The sequence below is a fragment of the Podarcis vaucheri genome, assembly GCF_965113315.1.
Source record: "Podarcis vaucheri genome assembly, chromosome: 4".
NCBI classification, from domain to species: Eukaryota; Metazoa; Chordata; class Lepidosauria; order Squamata; family Lacertidae; genus Podarcis; species Podarcis vaucheri.
The window spans coordinates 9,927,870-9,947,376 of NC_138762.1; the positions used below are offsets into that span (position 1 = coordinate 9,927,870).

Sequence of the window (19,507 nt, forward strand, 5' to 3'; positions counted from 1 at the left end):
CTGGCCTTCATCTCTTAAGGCCGGGATAGAGAACTGGCGCCCTCTAGCTGTGGAGGACTGCAACCCCTCTCCCCTGGGGCTAATGGGTTAGGGTTCCACAACATCTCAGGCCTCAGAGGTCCCCCGTCTCTGTGCTTAATAATAATAATAATAATAAGAGTTTATACCGTGGGTTTCCTTAGCCACTTTGGAAGACGTATAGCACATATAAAGCCACAGAAATACATCAACCTTTAAAAACTTCCCAGATGTCTTCTAAAAGTCAGATAGTTGTTTATTTCCTTGACATCTGATGGGAGGGCGTTCCACAGGGCAGGCGCCACCACCAAGAAGGCCCTCTGCCCTCACTTCTTGAATAAAATAATAATAATCTTAATAACTTTAATAAAATAGTAAATTGAAAAAGTAACGTAAATAAAATAAAATATAACGAGAATAATAATAATAATAAATTATTATTATTATTATTATTATTATTATTATTATTATTATTATTATTATTATTATTATTTATACCCCGCCCATCTGGCTGGGTTTCCACAACCACTCTGGGCGGCTTCCAACTGAATATTAAAAACAATACAGAATCAGACATTAAAAACTTCCCTAAACAGGGCCACCTTCAGTTGTCTTTTAAAAGTAGAATAGTTGTTTATTGCCTTGACATCTGGTGGGAGGGTGTTCCACAGGGAGGGTGCCACCACCAAGAAGGCCCTCTGCCTGGTTCCCTGTAACCTCACTTCTCGCAGGGAGGGAACTGCCAGAAGGCCCTCGGCGCTGGACCTCAGGGTCTGGGCTGAATAATGCAGGGTGTTATAATCTTGTGAAATGCACCCAGGGTGGCTTTGAGGAAAGTACAAGGTGTGGGTTCAGCAACTCCTTGTATCATAGTTGCAGCAAGAGCTGGATGGAAAGCCAAAAAATAACAACAACAATAATAATTTATTATTTGTACTCCGCCCACTCTGGGTGGCTTCCACAAAGACCAAAAATACACTAATATGTCATACATTAAAAACTTCCCTGAACAGGGCTGCCTTAAGATGTCTTCTGAATGTCAGGTAGTTGTTTATTTCTTTGACATCTGATGGGAGGGCACCACCACCGAGAAGGCCCTCTGCCTGGTTCCCTGTAGCTTTGCTTCTCGCAATGCGGGAAAAATTTGTGCAGATAAAATATCTCAAAAGAGGATGAGGCAACGAGCAAGTTAGGTTCCTCCTGGCTGCCAGCCTTTCGTAGTCTGAGTTCTGTAGCTTTGACAAGGGCCACTGAGGAATAGCCAATGGTTGTGTTCTCTAAGCCTTTTGCTTTCTATAATGAGATATGGCTTACAAAAGTAGAATCAATTTACTCTGGAGAGTGGAAATGAACGACAGAGAAGACAGACAGCTGCTAATGTTAACCTGAAACTTCACCCTAGAAATTGGGCTGTTTCTGGCATCCGAAAAATGGGTCCATTTCCCATATTCTCATAAACTTGGGTCAGCACCTTATATCTTGTTGGGATTGTTTTACTTGTGTGATTATATACTGCCGTAACCTTCCTTCGCAGCTCAGGTGAAGGACAGGGCGAGATCTCTTATAAATGAGTAACTAGCTATCAGGTGATGTAATATATTTCAAAATATTTTCGGTTCAAAGCATCCGAAAGAGCTTCCGATAAAGACAACTAAACGCTAGTTAAACATTGATGTTGCAAAAAGCAAGAAAGCAAGAAATAAAAATCTTATTAACAACAACAACATTTGTATAGCACCCTTCATCCGAGGATCACAAGGCAGCTTACAATGTAAAAAAACCAACCCAAACACATAGCATAGTAACAAATGAAAACATTATTCCCTCCTGGTTTAAAAGGCCATAGATTGTGGAATACCTTAGTGGAATATATGAAAAAGGATATAACGCAAAGATGTGCAACAAAACCATGATAATGGAAATAGTATAATGAGAAGGACTGGAAGTTTTAAGCAGAAATTTTTAATTGATGGACATAATTTTGTATAAATTTTGGGGTTCTTTTTCCTTTTTCCTTTGTCTTTTCTTTCTTTTCTTTTTCGTCTTTTAAACTTTTTTCTTATTCTTATGTCGTGATGTTTTTGCTTCCGTACTGAATTTTTCTATACTTACCTTCGTTGTAAATGATCATTTACGTCTATATTTTAAACCAATAAAGATTCACCATGAAAAAATAAAATAAAATAAAAGGCCATAGATTGTTTAATTAGCCAAAGGCCTAGGAGAAGAATTTTTGTCTGGCGCCTGAAGATATGAAACTAAGGTGCCTGGAGAGAGCATTCAAAAAATGAGGAGCCACTGCCGAGAAGGCCCTGTTCTCGTGTTGCCACCCTCCAGACCTCTTGCGATGGAGGCACCAAGAAGGGCCTTAGATGACGATCTCAGGGTCCGGGTAGGTTCATATAGAGAGAGGTGATCCTTGAGGTATTGCGGTCCTGAGCCGTTTTATAGGTCAGAACCAGCACATTGAATTGGACCCGGAAACTTTTTCTTTCTTTCTTTTAAAAAAATAATTTTTATTGAATGATTTTATGTTACAAAAAACATTACAGCCATACTACCACTAAATATAAGTGATAAATAAAAATTACATATATCAATATTTAGTTTGCTATTTGTTATTTACCGTCTTATTTCCTCCCAAACATTCCATACAAAAACACACATATGTACAGACACACACAATGATAATAATGAAAGTAAATATTTTTCCCCCTTTTATCTTACAAAATCTTTTCTTCAGCTTTGACTTCCTATCAAGTCCCTTTGCATATATTTTATCTTGCAATCGAATGCACACAAAACAATTAACCTTTCTATGTATATTTTCCAATACATTCTGAAAACATAATAAATCCTTAATTGTTGTCCAACTCCTTTTAATTCCTTTATCACTAGAATGCTAGCACAGAGTCAAAACTATTATTGTATTTTTGAACATATCTTCTATAACCATCCCATTCTTCCGCAAATTTTTGCTTTGAGTTTCCTCTGAGTTTGCTAGTCAATTGAGCCGTCTCCACAAATTCCTGTAATTTGATTTGGAATTGGACCCGGAAACTAATTGGCAGCCAGTGCAGCCGGGCCAGGATTGCTTATAATATGCTCAAACCTTCTTGCCCAGCTTGGCTTCACAATTCTGCACCAGCTGAAGTTTCTGAGCAGCCTTTAGACGCAGCCCTAAGTATAATGTGTTGCAATAAGCTAACCTCGAGGTTACCAGAGCATCCGTCAAGTTATATTGTGTTATGCTTAACTTGCCGATTTCGATAGAAAAGGCTGTTAAAAGGCCCAGAACAAGACAGGCTGGTTTTTTTGCTTTCTTCAGACACGGTAAAAACACCTGACCCCCGTTCCCTGCCTGTAAATTCACAATAAAAGCGGCTCTGATAACATTTCCTTGCCGTGGGATCACATTCATCCAGTGCTTTTCCAGCTGCACTGGCTCCCGGTGGAGTACAGGGTCAGGTTCAAGGTGCTGGTTTTCACCTTTAAAGCCCTACACGGCCTAGGACCCTCGTACCTATGGGACCCCCTCTCTTGGTATGCCCCACGGAGGATCTTAAGGTCCACAAATGACAACACTTTGGAGGTCCCAAGTCGCAAGGTGGCTAGATTGGTCTCATCTAGGACCAGGGCCTTTTCAGTACTGGTCCCAACTTGGTGGAACGCTCTGCCTCATGAGACCAGGGCCCTGCAGGATCTGATTTCTTTCTGCAGGGCCTGCAAGACAGAGCTGTTCCACCTGGCCTTTGGCTTGGAGCCAGTTTGATTCCCTCCCCCTCTTTCTTTTTCCTTTTTCTTCCTGTGATGAGGCTGCATTTTAATGTTTAAATATTTTAATGTTGTTTTTAAGTTGTATTCATTCAACTTGTTTTTATTATTGCTTGTTAGCCGCCCTGAGCCTGGCCTTGGCTGGGGAGGGTGGGGTATAAATAAAAATTATTATTATTATTACATGTGTAATAATAATAATGATTCCTGGACCGTCCACTGGCCAGATTTAGAAGCTTGTAATGCAAGAGAAGACCTTTGCGCGGACAGGCGGAGTCCCCAGATCCCGAGCGGTCCCCCCCCCCCCCCGTAATGTGGAATAACGACTCAAGACAACGTGCTATGGGATTAAATTGGCCACAACTTTATTAAATTTCAAATGGGGGTAGACCTTGGCTCAGGCATTGGGCGTTCTCCCTCCCCAGTCCCCAGCCAGGGACCTAGGGAGCATCAGGGTTATCCAGTGTGTGTGTGTGGGGGGGATGGACCGGCTCTGGAGAACATATGTTCAAGCAGAGATAGCCGCCCCCATTACACTGCCGCCGCAGGGGAGAGCAATGACGACCTTTCGGCGTACGGTCAAAGCCTCCCTTCAGAAACCGCTTTAACGGGGAACCCTGGTATCGCCGCCGCAAAGAGGAAGATGGACTAAAGGATTCCACCCAAGGCCTGATACCGCCAAAGTTGCGACGTTTTGCTACGGGAAAGGCGAAACCTGCCAATGCAGGGAAATTCCTTTCCGGCCCTTTAGCAGCGACCTTAACGTAGCAGCGCCCGCATACCTGTGAAGAAAAGTTAACCTGCAAAATAAGACATTAACTGAGGGTGGGGGTAGGGTGGGAGAAGCTCTGGAGCCAAGTGAGGATTCCCAGGTAAGATCCTCCCTCTATTGTGTGGGCAGGTAATCCCGCCCCTACCTGGCCTGGTCTGCTTGGCAACGCTTCCCCCAGGTGGGATTGGACAACCAACTGAGGTAGGCGGATACCTCCAGGTATCCCACCTGAGGGAAGGCAAAGCCAAGCCTATGCTGATGGGGTCACTCCAGATCCAGGGGCTGCGCGCGTCCACGCAAAGGGCGCCCCCCGTTTTAAGCGGGGAGCGGTCATTATCGTATTTTTCTTGTGATGGAGAGCCTTTTGTTTTTCTTATGCAACAGCAAAGGAAAGAAGGCTGTTCAACCGGACGGGTTTTTTTTCCTGTTTTTGTTCTTGACGGCTTACCTAGCTATCTGGGGATGGAACAGCAACGTGGGGCTTATGAATTCTTAGGGCATGTAAACTGAGCTGCCGTGGTCAAGATCAAGTTGCCATTCCTGAGCTAGACAAACTGCTAAGACCTCTCTCTCTCTCTCTCTCTCTCTCTCTCTCCTCCATCTCAAGGTGGCAACTTTTCTCTCCATTTCAGCGGAAGTAGCTTGCATTTCTTCTGTTCCAGTGAAGTAGCTTTACATTTATTTATCTCTCGATCTCTCCACCTCCCTCCTCAGCTCGTAAAAACCCACAACTTGGCGACGCACAGGAATTACATCTTCGGTTACCATCCGCACGGCATCATGGGGCTGGGCGCCTTCTGCAACTTTAGTACAGAAGCCACGGGCGTGAGCCAGAAGTTTCCTGGGATTCGGCCGTACCTCGCAACATTAGCCGGGAATTTCAGGATGCCCATTTTGAGGGACTACTTGATGTCTGGGGGTAAGGATTCGAAAACCTGCCGACACGGTGCTTTCTCAACACCGCAGTAAGTCACGGGTGGGGCTGTGGTCTAAACCACCAAGCCTCTTGGGCAGTGTTTCCCAACCTTTTTTGGGCAAAGGCACACTTGTTTCATGAAAAAAATCTCGAGGCACACCACCATGCCAGATGGGGAAAGGTCACTTTTTACTTATGTAAAAAAAAATAAAAAAATAGTAACAGCATAGAAGGTAATGGTTAGGCTAGCATCCCTCTTCCAAATATGCTAGGTTTTTATTTGCAGGGACTGTTCTACATGGGAAGGGGAAAGGAAAGTTAATAGAAGGAAAGGCGGGTGGGAGAGAAAGAGAAAGAAAGAGGGAAGAAAGGGGGGAAGAGAAGTGGAAAGGAGGGAGACCAAGGCGGGGGAGAAGCGTCTGGAGAGTTGCTCCGAAGTTTGGGGGGCCGCGGGGGTGGGCGCGCGTCCCAGGAGGCGGAGGCCAGCCCGGGCTGGGAGCCGCGCCGCGGCCCGGGGGCGGAAGGCGGACCGCGGCTCCTAGGATGTGGAAAGGGGACGGCGGCGCAGGGGGAGGAGACCCGCACGGCTAGGGCAGAGCGCAGGGGGGGAGCAGGCCGGAGGCGGGCGAGGGGGGCCGCGATCCCGCGAGCCGCGAACATGGCCTCCTTCCCCGCGGGCCCCGCCGAGCCCCCCGGCCGGGGAGGGCGGCGCACCCCCGCCACCGGAGGAGAGCAGAGGCAGCAGGAGGAGGACGAAGGCGCTGCCGAGGAGGCGCACCAACTTCTGCCAACTTCGGCGCCCACCCCCGTCGCCGCAGGCTCCTCCCGGCCGAGAGCCAGAGGACGGCGGCGGAGCAGGAGGAGGAGGGTCGGGTTTGGCGACGGCTGCTGCGTCCTCTCCAAGCGCGGGGCTGGCCTCCGCCGCGCCCGATCCTCTGCGCTCGCCGCGCTTTTCGGCGGAGCAGGTCTCGTGTGTGTGCGAGGCGCTGCTGCAGGCGGGCGACCCCGGCCGGCTGGGCCGCTTCCTGGGCTCGCTGCCGCCCGACGCCGAGGCGCCGTGCCTGGAGGCGCAGGCGGGCGAGAGCCTGGTCAAGGCGCGCACGCTGCTGGCCTTCCAGCGCGGCGACTTCGCTGAGCTCTACCGCCTGGTGCAGAGCCGGCGATGGGATGTGGGAGCTCGCTCGCTCGCCGCCCCGCGTGTGCTTGCCGCCGCCGACCCGCCTCTCGCCGCCTGACTCGCCCGCCTCCCTCCCACGGAACACAAGGAAACTTTCCGCGGCACACTAGTGTGCCGCGGAACACCGGTTGGGAAACACTGCTCTTGGGCTTGCCGATCGGAAGGTCGGCGGTTCAGATCTGTGTGACGGGGTGAGCTCTCGTCGCTCAGTCCCTGCTCCTGCCAACCTAGCAGTTCGAAAGCACACCAGGGCAAGTAGATAAATAGGTACCACTGCGGCGGGAAGGTAAACAGTGTTTCCATGCGCTCTGGTTTCCGTCACTGCATCCCATTGCACCAGAAGCAGTTTAGTCATGCTGGTCACATGACCCGGAAAGCTGTCTGCGGACAAATGCCGGCTCCCTTGGCCTGAAAGCGAGATGAGCGCTTCAACCCATTGTCACCTTTGACTGGACTTAACCGTCCAGTGGTCCTTTACCTTTACCTTACACTTCTATATACAGTGGTACCTCTGGTTACGTACTTAATTTGTTCCGGAGGTCCGTTCTTAACCTGAAACTGTTCTTAACCTGAACCACCACTTTAGCTAATGGGGCCTCCTGCTGCCGCCGCACCGCCGGAGCACGATTTCTGTTCTCATCCTGAAGCAAAGTTCTTAACCTGAGGTACTATTTCTGGGTTAGCAGAGTCTGTAACCTGAAGCGTCTGTAACCTGAAGCGTCTGTAACCCGAGGCACCACTGTACCTTAACACTCCTCCTTCCACAAGGTTTATTTAACGTTTTAATTGCCCCAAATGGTTCAGACCTATTCAAATAATTCAATATCTTCTCAAACCAATCCTCCTCTCTCTCACTGACCAGACGGAGAAGCTTCTAAGCAGGGCTGTTGGCCGCTTGCTTCGGCCCTCAGCCTCTCCGGAAGCCACCAGATGGGGACCTTGGAGACCCCTGGCCAGGATTAAGGAGTCTCTCACCCACCCCCATTGCATGTTCCTTGCTTCCTCTCCCTCACCTACATTGCGGAGGCCAGTGGTGTGGAAAGATCTGGAGAATTGCCCAGTCTGTTTGCCCTTGGCTATTTGTATTAGCCAGGAAGGAAACTGACTTTTTTGGGGGGGTGTTAGCATTAGAAAGCATAGCAGCCTGCAGGACCTTTGGCATTTAAGATTCTGAAAGCAGAAACAGCCTCAATATGCTGTCCAGATTAGCCATCCTCTCGTAAAATCTGCTCTCTGTTCCCCCAAACAGATGAACTGGCTCGGCTCGGTGAAAACCATTATTTAAAGTTTTTTAATTTATCTGCTGCTTTTCTTTGGTTGTTTTCCATGGCGTTTTTGAGCTGTTTTTATTGCATGTTGCATACAGTGGTACCTCGGGTTACATACGCTTCAGGTTACAGACTCTACTAACCCAGAAATAGTACCTCGGGTTAAGAACTTGGCTTCAGGATGAGAACAGAAATTGTGCGGCGGCAGCAGGAGGAGGCCCCAATAGCTAAAGTGGTGCCTCAGGTTAAGAACAGTTTCAGGTTAAGAACGGACCTCCGGAACGAATTATGTACGTAACCGGAGAAACCACTCTATCTCCTTTGAACGTGTGTGTGTGTGTGTGTGTGTGTGTGTGTGTAAGACAGTGGATAAATAGCAACAACGACCAACAATCTTGTTGCCGTTTCCTGCAACATCTGGATAGCTCAGTTGTTTAAAGCGTGGTGCAGATCAGTGCTGGATTAATGTAGAAGCTAAACAAGCTACAGCTCAGGGCCCCACTCTCTTGGGGCACCCCAAAAAATTAAAGGGGAAAAAACTGGATGTACATTTCCAAAATATAAGATAAAAAACAAATAAAATCAAACCTACATGCAGCAACAGTGTTTTGTGTTGTGTAGGCTCCTGTGATGTAAGGAATGGGCCCCGCCTGATAGCCTGCTCCCTAAAATATCACTGGTTTGCTCCTTTCTATATATAGGGTGCCTACAGTCTGCATGGACTGGTTGCATGGCAACATCTGCAAATGGCTTTAGATACCTATTACGTCCATAAATGACCATGTAGAATATATCCAACACAAAAAACAGCGACCATTTGTTGTTGACAAAGGACAGCTGGACATATAAAGGGCCCCATTAACTTCAGTAGCTTATAAAGGTAAAGGGAACCCTACCATTAGGTCCAGTCGTGGACGTCTCTGGGGCTGCGGAGCTCATCTCGCCTTATTGGCCGAGGGAGCCGGCGTACAGCTTCTGGGTCATGTGGCCAGCAGGACTAAGCCGCTTCTGGCGAACCAGAGCAGCGCACGGAAACGCTGTTTACCTTCCCGCCGGAGCGGTACCTATTTATCTACTTGCACTTTGACGTGCTTTCGAACTGCTAGGTTGGCAGGAGCAGGGACCGAGCAATGGGAGCTCACCCCGTCGCGGGGATTCGAACCGCCAACCTTCTGATCGGCTTCATCAAACCTAAATTCTGCCCTGATTTCCCAGGTATGGGAAAGTTGCATATTCCTGCATTGCAAGGGGTTGGGATAGTAGATTACGCTTAAGGTCCCTTCTACAATTATGATTCTCCCCTTAGTCTGAAAGTTCTTTCTCTCTCCGAACGTTCAGGTATTTGCCCTGTGAACCGGGACACCATAGACTACATCCTTTCCAAAAACGGGAGCGGCAACGCCATTGTGATTGTGGTGGGGGGCGCTGCCGAGTCCCTGAACTGCGCCCCCGGGAAAAACTCAGTGACTCTGAGGCACCGGAAGGGCTTTGTGAAGCTGGCGTTGCGCCACGGGTAAGCAGAGAACGACCTTAATCTTTGATATATATATAAATTCATATATATATAAATTTTTATTAGATTTTTTTTAACATATAATTTTCAACAGTAATTAAACATACTTTTACATCTTATTCAAATTTTTGACTTCCATCAATCCTGTCTGAAAATTTTCCAATCTCATCTCTCAGTATACATTTCTTATCTTCCCTTTTACATCTCAAACTCATAACCAATATCTCTATCTTTTTCTACTTTGTGACACTTCGTATATTCCTCCTTACAAAACTTCTTGTAGTCCTACTAGCGTAATTTGTTGATTACAGTTGCTCTTCAAATAGTTCATATACTTCTTCCAATCTTCTGTAAATCTCTGGTCCTGCAGGTTTCGAATCCTTCCTGTCATTTTGTCCAATTCTGCATAGTCCATTAATTTCGTCTGCCATTCTTCTTTCGTTGGAATTTCTTCTTGCTTCCATTTCTGGGCTAACAATACTCTTGCCGCAGTTGTTGCGTATAAAAACAATTTAACATCTTACCTATTAGTGTCCTGACCTATAATACCAAGGAAAAATGCTTCTGTTTTTTTTTAAAAAAACGTATATTTCAACATCTTTTTCATCTCATTATATATCATTTCCCAGAAGTTCTTTACTTTTTTACATTCCCACCACATATGATAAAATGTTCCTTCTTTTTCTTTACATTTCCAACATTTATTATTTGCCTTATAAATTTTAGCTAATTTCACTGGTGTAATATACCATCTATACATCATTTTCATCATATTCTCTTTCAAATCATTACAGGCTGTAAAATTTATCCTTTTTTCCACTACCTTTCCCATTCTTCAAGCTGTATATTATATCCAAAGTCTTTTGCCCAATGTATCATTACGGATTTCATCTTTCACTGTGATCAGTAGATACGCAATTGCTTCTCGATTCGTATTGTGTTATTTTATGCCCTGTTATTTTTATCAATTAGAAATCATTTACTGTAATTGTTAGAAGAGTGGATTTAATTATTACTTGCCGATATTTAATTTGCTTGCGTACTATTATAGATAGAGATAATTTATTACAGTCGGAGACTTGGGGGTACAATCCCAGAAGGAAAACAAACATTTAAAACAATGTACGACAATAAATTTAAAATTTATTAATGCGATAAGCGTAGAGACACTTAAAACCTTAAGTGTACTATTACATCCGAATGGATTATTGAATATTACTTTATTTATTTTTTAAAAACATTTTTATTTGCTCTTACCAATACAAAGTTACAAAAATCCAAATATATATCCATATACATACAGAGATTTCTCCAAATCTTAGGACTTCCTCCCACCCTCTCCATGGGGTCCCATTTTAAGCATTTAAAACAGCATCTTCTTCCAAACTCTAACTTTTATATCAGTCCATATTACCCATGGTAATTGTTACGCTACATGTGAAATCAAAATCCTGCCAATGTTTCCATCTGCTTACAGTGGTCTCTTAGATAACATATTACTTTGTTTTAAAGTTATGTTGTTATTATGGCATTTTTGTATTGGATCAGATTGTTAAAAAGGTGTGTGATCTCTGCTGTTTCTTCAGCCTGCCTCGCGTATAGCAATATAAAAAGGAGGTATACACAAACTAAAAGTGAAGTGAAATGACGTGAAATGCTTATTCCGCTGATAGAGCATGCAAAAACAAAACAAAAAAGAGATACCATTTTCACCAGGGTGGATAAAAATCAACGATTTTTTAAAAAATTAATCAGATTTTTTAAAAATTCAAATCAGATTTTTTAAAAAAATTAAATCGAATTTTTAAAATAAAATGCTTTTGGAGGGAAAATCTTTCTAAAGATAGTTTTCTATTTAAGTTACATTATAGTCCATAGGCTATTCATCAGGAAATAAGGCTTTGTTTCAAGTTTTTCATGTGTGCTAAAACTCAGTCTAAGTTTTTTTTTTAATCATTTAACCACATCAGTTAACAAACATGGATACATATGCTATAATGTTATCGTTTTAGTTAAGTAAATTGTTTAAATTGTTATTGAGGAAATGATTATTTTTCTCCTTCCAATAGAGAACAGCAGAAAAGTTGTCCAAATATAAGCAGTTAACTTACTAAACCTCACCATAATTTCATAATTATCTGTCTCTGTGTATTTCTACTAGCGTAACCAAATTCATAATTTCAGATATAACTGTGAAAACTGCTCTGAAAAGTTGTTATTCCAAAAACGAAACCTTCATCTGGTTTGTAAATATTAAGGTTATACCAGCGAGGAATGAGTCTTTCTGTAAAAAATTAAATTAAATTAAATTAAATTAAACCAAGTCTTACTGACTAGTGATTTAAATTGGTTTGATTTAAATCAAATCCACCCTGATTTTCACACCTCTCTTCCAGAGCGGATTTGGTTCCCGTGTATTCCTTTGGCGAGAACGAAGTCTACAAGCAGGTCATCTTTGAGGAGGGGTCGTGGGGGCGCTGGGTTCAGAAGAAGTTCCAGAAGTACATTGGCGTGGCCCCTTGCGTTTTCCACGGACAAGGACTTTTCTCCCCCAACAGCTGGGGTCTGCTGCCATATCCCAAGCCCATCACCACTGTTGGTAAGGATCGCAATAATAATAATAATAATAATAATAATAATAATAATAATAATAATAATAATAATAATTTATTATTTATACCCCGCCCATCTGGCTGAGTCTCCCCAGCCACTCTGGGCGGCTCCCAATCAAGTATTAAAAACAATACAGCGTTAAATATTAAAAACTTCCCTGAACATGGCTGCCTTCAGATGTCTTTTAAAGAGAAGATAGCTGCTTATTTCCTTCACATCTGAAGGGAGGGTGTTCCACAGGGTGGGCGCCACCACCGAGAAGACCCTCTGCCTGGTTCCCTGTAACTTTGCTTCCTGGAATGAGGGAACCACCAGAAGGCCCTCGGAGCTGGACCTCAGTGTCTGGGCAGAACGATGAGGGTGGAGATGCTCCTTCAGGTCTACTGGACCGAGGCCGTTTAGGGCTTTCAAGGTCAGCACCAACACTTTGAATTGTGCTCGGAAACGTACTGGGAGCAAATGTAGGTCTTTCAGGACCGGTGTTATGTGGTTCCGTCAGCCACTCCCAGTCACCAGTCTAGCTGCCGCATTCTGGATTAATTGCAGTTTCCGGGTCACCTTCAAAGGTAGCCCCATGTAGAGCGCGTTGCAGTAGTCCAAGCGGGAGATAGCTAGAGCATGCACCACTCTGGTGAGACAGTCTGTGGGCAGGGAGGGTCATATCCTGCGTACCAGATGGAGCTGATAAACAGCTGCCCTGGACACAGAATTGACCTGCGCCTCCATGGACAGCTGTGAGTCCAAAATGACTCCCAGGCTGCGCACCTGGTCCTTCGGGGGCACAGTTACCCCATAATGCCTTCCCTTCCGTACATCACTCTTTGCCAACCTCGTGCTCTCCAGCCTTTCGTCTAAACCAGCGTCCCCAAACTCCGCCCATCTGTTTGGGGACTACAGTTCCCATCATCCCTGACCACTGGTCCTGTTAGCTGGGGATGATGGGAGTTGTAGTCCCGAAACAGCTGGAGGGCCAAGTTTGGCCATGCCTGGTATACACTGACTTACTGCAGAGGTCCACAGCTAGGGATGATGGGAGTTGTAGTCCCGAAACAGCTGGCGGGCCAAGTTTGGCCATGCCTGGTATACACTGACTGACTGCAGAGGTCCACAGCTAGGGATGATGGGAGTTGTAGTCCTGAAACAGCTGGAGGGCCAAGATTGGCCATGCCTGGTATACACTGACTGACTGCAGAGGTCCACAGCTAGGGATGATGGGAGTTGTAGTCCCGAAACAGCTGGAGGGCCAAGTTTGTGGGTGCCTGTTATAAACATATTTGCCTTTTTTTGTGCTTTCAAGCTGTTTTTACTATATGTCGCCCTGAGACAAGGCGATGAACAAATGGACTATGCTCGTTTCTGAATATTGCCCTTTTACCATGTCGGATTTCACTCAGCCCCCCCTTAGTGCGAGGGGCTCAGCCTCACTGAACTACCATATTTTTCTGTGTATAACACGCCCCCGTGTATAAGACACGCCCTATTTTGGGGGACTCAAAATTAAGAAAATGGGAGGAGATTGCCAAGGGCTTTTTTGTGGGCTGTTGCCCAGTGTTGTTGAGCTTTTTTTGGGGGGATGACAAAAATTGCTCACCCATTGCACCGACAACTGGCCATACCAAGCGTTGCAGAAGCCGCCAATCGACCACCCAACTGCCGCAGTGACAGAAAATCGCAAACAGCCTCCAATCACCCACCCTATTGCCACTGAGAATCTCCTGCCAATCGCCCATCTTCCCAACAAGCCCCAATTTTTAACATAATTTTTTAAATTAAAAAAAACCTCGTCTTATACACGGAAAAATATGGTAACTGCGCCTTGGCTCTGCTGAGTCTTGGAGGAATGAAATGTTTCCAAATAGCTGCTGGAAACGGCAGAAGGTGAAGTGAGGTTACAGGGAACCAGGCAGAGGGCCTTCTCAGTGGTGGCGCCCGCCCTGTGGAATGCCCTTCCATAAGATGTCAAGGAAATAAACAACTATTCTGACTTTTAGAAGACATCTGAAGGCAGCCCTTGTTTAGGGAAGTTTTTCATGTTTGATGTTTTATCATGTTTTTACTATTCTGCTGGGAGCCACCCAGAGTGGCTGATGAGGCCTGCCCAGATGGGCAGGGTATAAGTAATAAATTATTTTTATTATTATACGGACATGGGTGGCGCTGTGGGTTAAGCCACAGAGCCTAGGACTTGCTGATCAGAAGGTTGGCGGTTCGAATCCCCGCGACGGGGTGAGCTCCCATTGCTCAGTCCCTGCTCCTGCCAACCTAGCAGTCAGAGTGCAAGTAGATAAATAGGTACCGCTCCGGCGGGAAGGTAAACAGCGTTTCCATGCTCTGCTCTGGTTCGCCAGAAGCGGCTTAGTCCTGCTGGCCACATGACCCAGAAGCTGTACGCTGGCTCCCTCGGCCAATAAAGCGAGATGAGCGCCGCAACCCCAGAGTCGGCCATGACTGGACCTAAGGGTCAGTTGTCCCTCTACCCTTACCTTGGGTTTACAACCATAATCTGTTCCGGAGGTCCTTTTGTAAGCCAAAACAGGTTGTAACCCAAGGCATGCTTTCGCCAATGGGGCCTCCAAAAAAAAACTTGTTCGTAATCCAAAATAAAATGGGTTGTAATCCCAAAAAAGGTTGCAAACCATGACATGCACATCCGTGTTTGTAATCTAAAACGTATGCAAACCAAGGTGCCGCTGTATTGAATTCTGCTTGTGGATTTCCCAGGAAGGGCCTCTCGTTGGCCACTGTGAGAAGAGGATGCTGAGCTTAGATGGGACTTTGGCCTGATCCAGACACAGGAATCCTTTTTACACTCTTAACATTCTTAGAATCATAGAATTGCAGAGTTGGAAGGGAACCCCAAGAGTCATCTATAATAAATTAAATAAATTTTTATTTATACCCTGCCCTTCCCGGTTCAGAAAACCGGGCTCAGGGCGACTAATGACAAATTTAAAACACTTACCATATTTTTCGCTCCATAAGACGCACCTTTTTCCTCCTAAAAAGTAAGGGGAAATGTGTGTGCGTCTTATGGAGCAAATGGCATTGCGCAGAGAGGGAGATTTTTTTTTTTCTTGCTTTCCTCCTCTAAAAACTAGGTGCGTCTTATGGTCGGGTGCGTCTTATAGAGCGAAAAATACGGTAGTTGATGCGACAAAAAACAGCATAAAATACAGTATAAAACGTGAATAACAATAAATTCAGAAATCAAAAATCAATTTAGTGGGGGAAATCCATCCAGTAAACATTAGATGACCACCAGGGCTAGCTGGCTAAATTAGTCTAATCCAGTCCAACCCCTTGCAATGCTTCTTAACGTTTATATTGTTTCCCCTTTTTCCATTTCAGTCGGGGAGCCCATTACCGTCCCCAAAGTCGATAACCCGAGCCAGAAGGAAGTAGACTTTTATCACAGCCTCTACGTCAGCTCTCTGATCAGACTCTTTGACAAGCACAAGACGAAATTCGGTCTTCCGGAGACAGAGATCTTGGAAGTCAACTGACCGCCACGGGGAGGGAACCGGGTGCTTTTGCTCCTGCGCGCTTTTTCTGGCAGCGAGTCGCTTGGCAAACGCGGCGTCAAAAGACAATTCTCTGCCGGAGCCCAAGTTGTTTTCTGTGTGTGTTCTGGTCTGCGAATCGGGGAGGCGAGTTCGAATGCATGCGTGAGCTTTAAAAAGGATAAAAGGGGGAAAAAAGTTGTCTAACTATCAAAGCTTTAGACCTCGCTAGAAACCATTGTATTTTTCTCTTTGGGACAGATCCGCCCAGCTCCAGCAATGGCACTCGGTTTTTAAGTTCTCCCCGAGGGAAGACGCTTGTTTTGCCTTTTGTTAGACTTGGACATTGGAAGCTGCCCCAAGTCGACTCAAGCTATGGGCCCATGTAGCTCAGCCCCGACTGCTCTTTGCCGACATGTCTCTGAAGGCAGAGAATTCCTTATTAATTGGAGATCACCAGAGATTTAAGTTAGGAGTTAGCAAGGCGTGTGTGCTCTGCTGCACAGCCTGTTTGCCTCCTAAGTTTCGCTGCTCGCAAAACCAAACGACAGGGTGGGTGCAAAGCACTTATTTTTGGGTGGATGGTTTCCCTGGCCCTGAACGCTAACGCTGCCTCCTACTGGTGGCACCGCACAATGCATGGAAAGCGTCCCAGGGGATTAGAAGAATCAGAGAACTGTAGAGCTGGGACCACGAGAGTCAGGAATCTTTTGCCCAATGGGGGTTTCAAACCTTGAGGTTAAGAGACTCATGCGCTGCCAGCGGAGCTACGCATCTAATGTAGCAAGTGTGACCTGACCACTGCCTCATTGACATGCTGAAACAACATTGCTGCCTTCGGCGGCCACGTGGGTTGTCTGTGGAGCTAGAGCGGCCCTCTAGGCCGAGGACTCTGTGCCCCTGTTTAACCCCCACCCTGTGTGGGATTTTGTGCAAGCCGATGATGGGTTTGTCCATACTGCTGCGTGTCCCAAGCCTTGAAAGCAAGTGTGCCCAAGTCGTTTTCCATTCGCCCCAGGGCTTTCCCCGGGAAAAGGCTTCTTTGCCTCTGAATCAGAACCGACAGCAATCTGTAGAAATTGTTGACATTGGCCCTGATTCAGTGGTAAATGGAGGGTTTCTCCCGGGGGGAAGCGGGAGCGCAAAGGAGCTCTGTGCGTTGCACGATCTTTTCCTTCGTGCTGATTTTTAACAGCAGAAGGGAAGGTGGACCAAAGTGGGTAGGAAGAAAGCGAGCTGAAAGCAAGAGTGTTTGGGGAAGCATGGGCCGTTTCTGGATTCTGAATCGCCCATTGCAAGGTTTGCCGTTTCAGCTGGAGAAAGCAGGTTGCTAGTCATCATTATTCTATAGAAAAGAAGGACATTGCACGGGTAGCTCCCTCTCATTCCTGGTTTTGCAAACCCCAGAACCCAGATTTGTTTGTTTTGCAAACCACACTCATTTCTGGGTTTTTCTGCCCTTTGCCACTGGTGCTGTAGCAACTCCTATTGCTACATTACTGCTTTTCCCCCGAACATATATTTTGTAGCACAAGGGGGGAACTGGTTGAGAAAGACCCTCCCTGAAAGCACAAACAATGCATATTCTGAGTCTTTCGTCCCATTTCACTCCCACCTCCATTTATACCTTGTTGCATAAATGAGGCTGGGAACCAACGAAAAAGGACCTTTGCTGGTCCCCACAAATCTCCTTTCTTTGGCTCTTCTTGTGTCTGCTTTCCTGGTGTCTTTCTGTGGAGATCTGGCCCTTTTTAAAGACGGCACACTCCTTTGTGTGACTCCCAAAGAAATGCTGGAAAAGCCAGCGATATTTTCAAGCAAAACCAAGAACTGGCAATTGGCAGGCACAACTTTTGTGCTTGTAAAAAAGGGTAAGGGACCCCTGACAGTTAAGTCCAGTCACAAACGACTCTGGGGTTGCGGCGCTCATCTCTCTTTACTGGCCGAGGGAGCCGGCATTTGTCCGCAGACAGTTTTTCAGGGGCATGTGGCCAGCAGGACTAAGCCGCTTCTGGCGAAACCAGAGCAGCGCACGGAAAGTCCGTTTACCTTCCCACCAGAGCGGTACCTATTACTCTACTTGCACTTTTTGACGTGCTTTCGAACTGGTAGGTTGGCAGGAGCAGGGACCGAGCAACGGGAACTCACCCCGTCGTGGGGATTCGAACCGCCAACCTTCTGATCGGCAAGTCCTAGGCTCTGTGGTTTAGACCACAGCACTACCCACGTCCATTTGTGCTTGTAATGAGCCACAATTACGCTACGCTTTGTGTGTGTGTGCGCGTGCACGCATGTGCGTATGAGAGAATGACTGGGTTGCAAACTTCTTTTCTACAGTGAAGCTACAGGGAGCCAGCATTGTGGAGTGGTTCAGAGCGGTGGTCTCGTAATCTGGTGAACCGGGTTCGCTTCCCCGCTCCTCCACATGCAGTTGCTGGGTGACCTTGGGCCAGTCACACTTCTCTGAAGTCTCTCAGCCTCACTCACCTCACTGAGTTGTCGGGGAGGAAGGGAAAGGCGGTTGTGAGCCGCTTTGAGTCTCCTTAGGGTAGTGATAAAGCGGGATATCAAATCCAAACACCTCTTCTTCTTCCTGTGCTTTTAACAGGTACAGGAGTGGGAGAAAATCACAAGGCTTAGCTTTTCCCTGTTATTGGAGCACCTAAAAGGGGAAATCCGCCTTCTACCTCTTTGCCCATTCCCCATCCCAGGGGCCAAGTGCATCCGGCCCTTAAGTCTCCTCTGTTTGGCCCTTAAGACTCCCCCCAGGCTGTAGCTGCTCTGCAACCCTACCTCTTACTTTCACCCTCCTCCAGTTGCTTGGCTGGAGTGTGCATCCTTGACCTCTGATAATACCCCTTGCTTGTCTGGATGGAGAAATGTGTGTGTGTGTGTGTGTGTATGTTTCTGTCTAAAAACAAGGTAAAATTCAGATTTGTTGCTGTGTCTGCAGTTGCCTCTGGCCCTGGCCACCGCTGGCATAATACGGGAGCAGCTCCCTCCAGTTCCACAGGCTGTGAAACAGGTTCCCAGTCCCTGATTTTGAGCTCACTCTGCCCTTTCTACCCTTATTTCATCACCCAAAGGCTTTCCTTCCCCTTCAAGGACTCAACTCCCCAAAGATTCTCTGCTCTCTTAAATTATTCCACCCTTCCTCTCCGGCCACCCCATTCGAAATCCCTCTCAAGAACACACCTATTCTGTGAAGCCTTTAGACCAGGGATGGGAGACCTGAATGGTGGACTCCATCTCTCATCGGCCCCAGCCAACATTGTCAAAAATCAGGGATGTGGAGGCACTGCAGTCCAGCAGCATTTGGAGCAGGGGTCAGCAAACTTTTTCAGCAGGGGGCCGGTCCACTGTCCCTCAGACCTTGCGGGGGGCCGGACTAGATTTTGGAAAGGGAAAAAAAAATGAACAAATTCCTATGCCCCACAGATAACCCAGAGATGCATTTTAAATAAAAGCACACATTCTATTCATGTAAAAACATGCTGATTCCCGGACCGTCCATGGGCCAGATTTAGAAGGCGATTGGGCTGGATCCGGCCCCCGGGCCTTAGTTTCCCTACCCATGATTTGGAGAGTCGTCTGTAGCTGAAACGAAAATATGCTCATCCCAGCTTGCCTCCCCCCCCCTCTCCTCCCTCTTTTCCTAGAGTCTCCTCCACTGCCCCAATATAGAAAAGTGCTTTTTCAGAGATAAATGCATATTTACAAAAGATGACTTCCAGTGTTGGGCCAATCATCAAACAAGTAAGATTCAAAAACTAGAAAGTTCTCAAACCTCCAAATTAACTACTCGTTTTGGGTTTTTTTTACCTTTTTCCAGATATCCATTTATAGCACTTTTATGCCACTTTTAACAGTTATGGCTCTACACCCCCCCCCAAGGAATCCTGGGAACAGTAGCAGACCCGACAGCCTTCTCAATTTCCAGCACACTGAGCAAACAC

General features: G+C 46.4%; 1 protein-coding gene and 1 long non-coding RNA gene across 2 annotated transcripts in view; one reads left to right on the top strand and one right to left on the bottom strand.

Annotated features, from left to right (window-relative positions):
• Positions 1–15,772, top strand: part of DGAT2 (diacylglycerol O-acyltransferase 2) — a 64,196-nt gene extending 48,424 nt beyond the window's left edge. Inside the window, exons 5-8 of the mRNA XM_082219498.1 lie at positions 5,279–5,483; positions 9,264–9,438; positions 11,835–12,037; positions 15,400–15,772. Of these exons, the coding sequence (XP_082075624.1) occupies positions 5,279–5,483; positions 9,264–9,438; positions 11,835–12,037; positions 15,400–15,554 (738 nt within the window). The 3' untranslated portion in view covers positions 15,555–15,772. The remainder of the gene's footprint in view (positions 1–5,278; positions 5,484–9,263; positions 9,439–11,834; positions 12,038–15,399) is intronic.
• Positions 15,773–17,061: 1,289 nt separating this feature from the next.
• LOC309530625 overlaps positions 17,062–19,507 on the bottom strand; it is a 419,691-nt gene continuing 417,245 nt past the window's right edge. Inside the window, exon 2 of the long non-coding RNA XR_014218782.1 lies at positions 17,062–17,726. This is a non-coding gene — a long non-coding RNA (uncharacterized lncRNA). The remainder of the gene's footprint in view (positions 17,727–19,507) is intronic.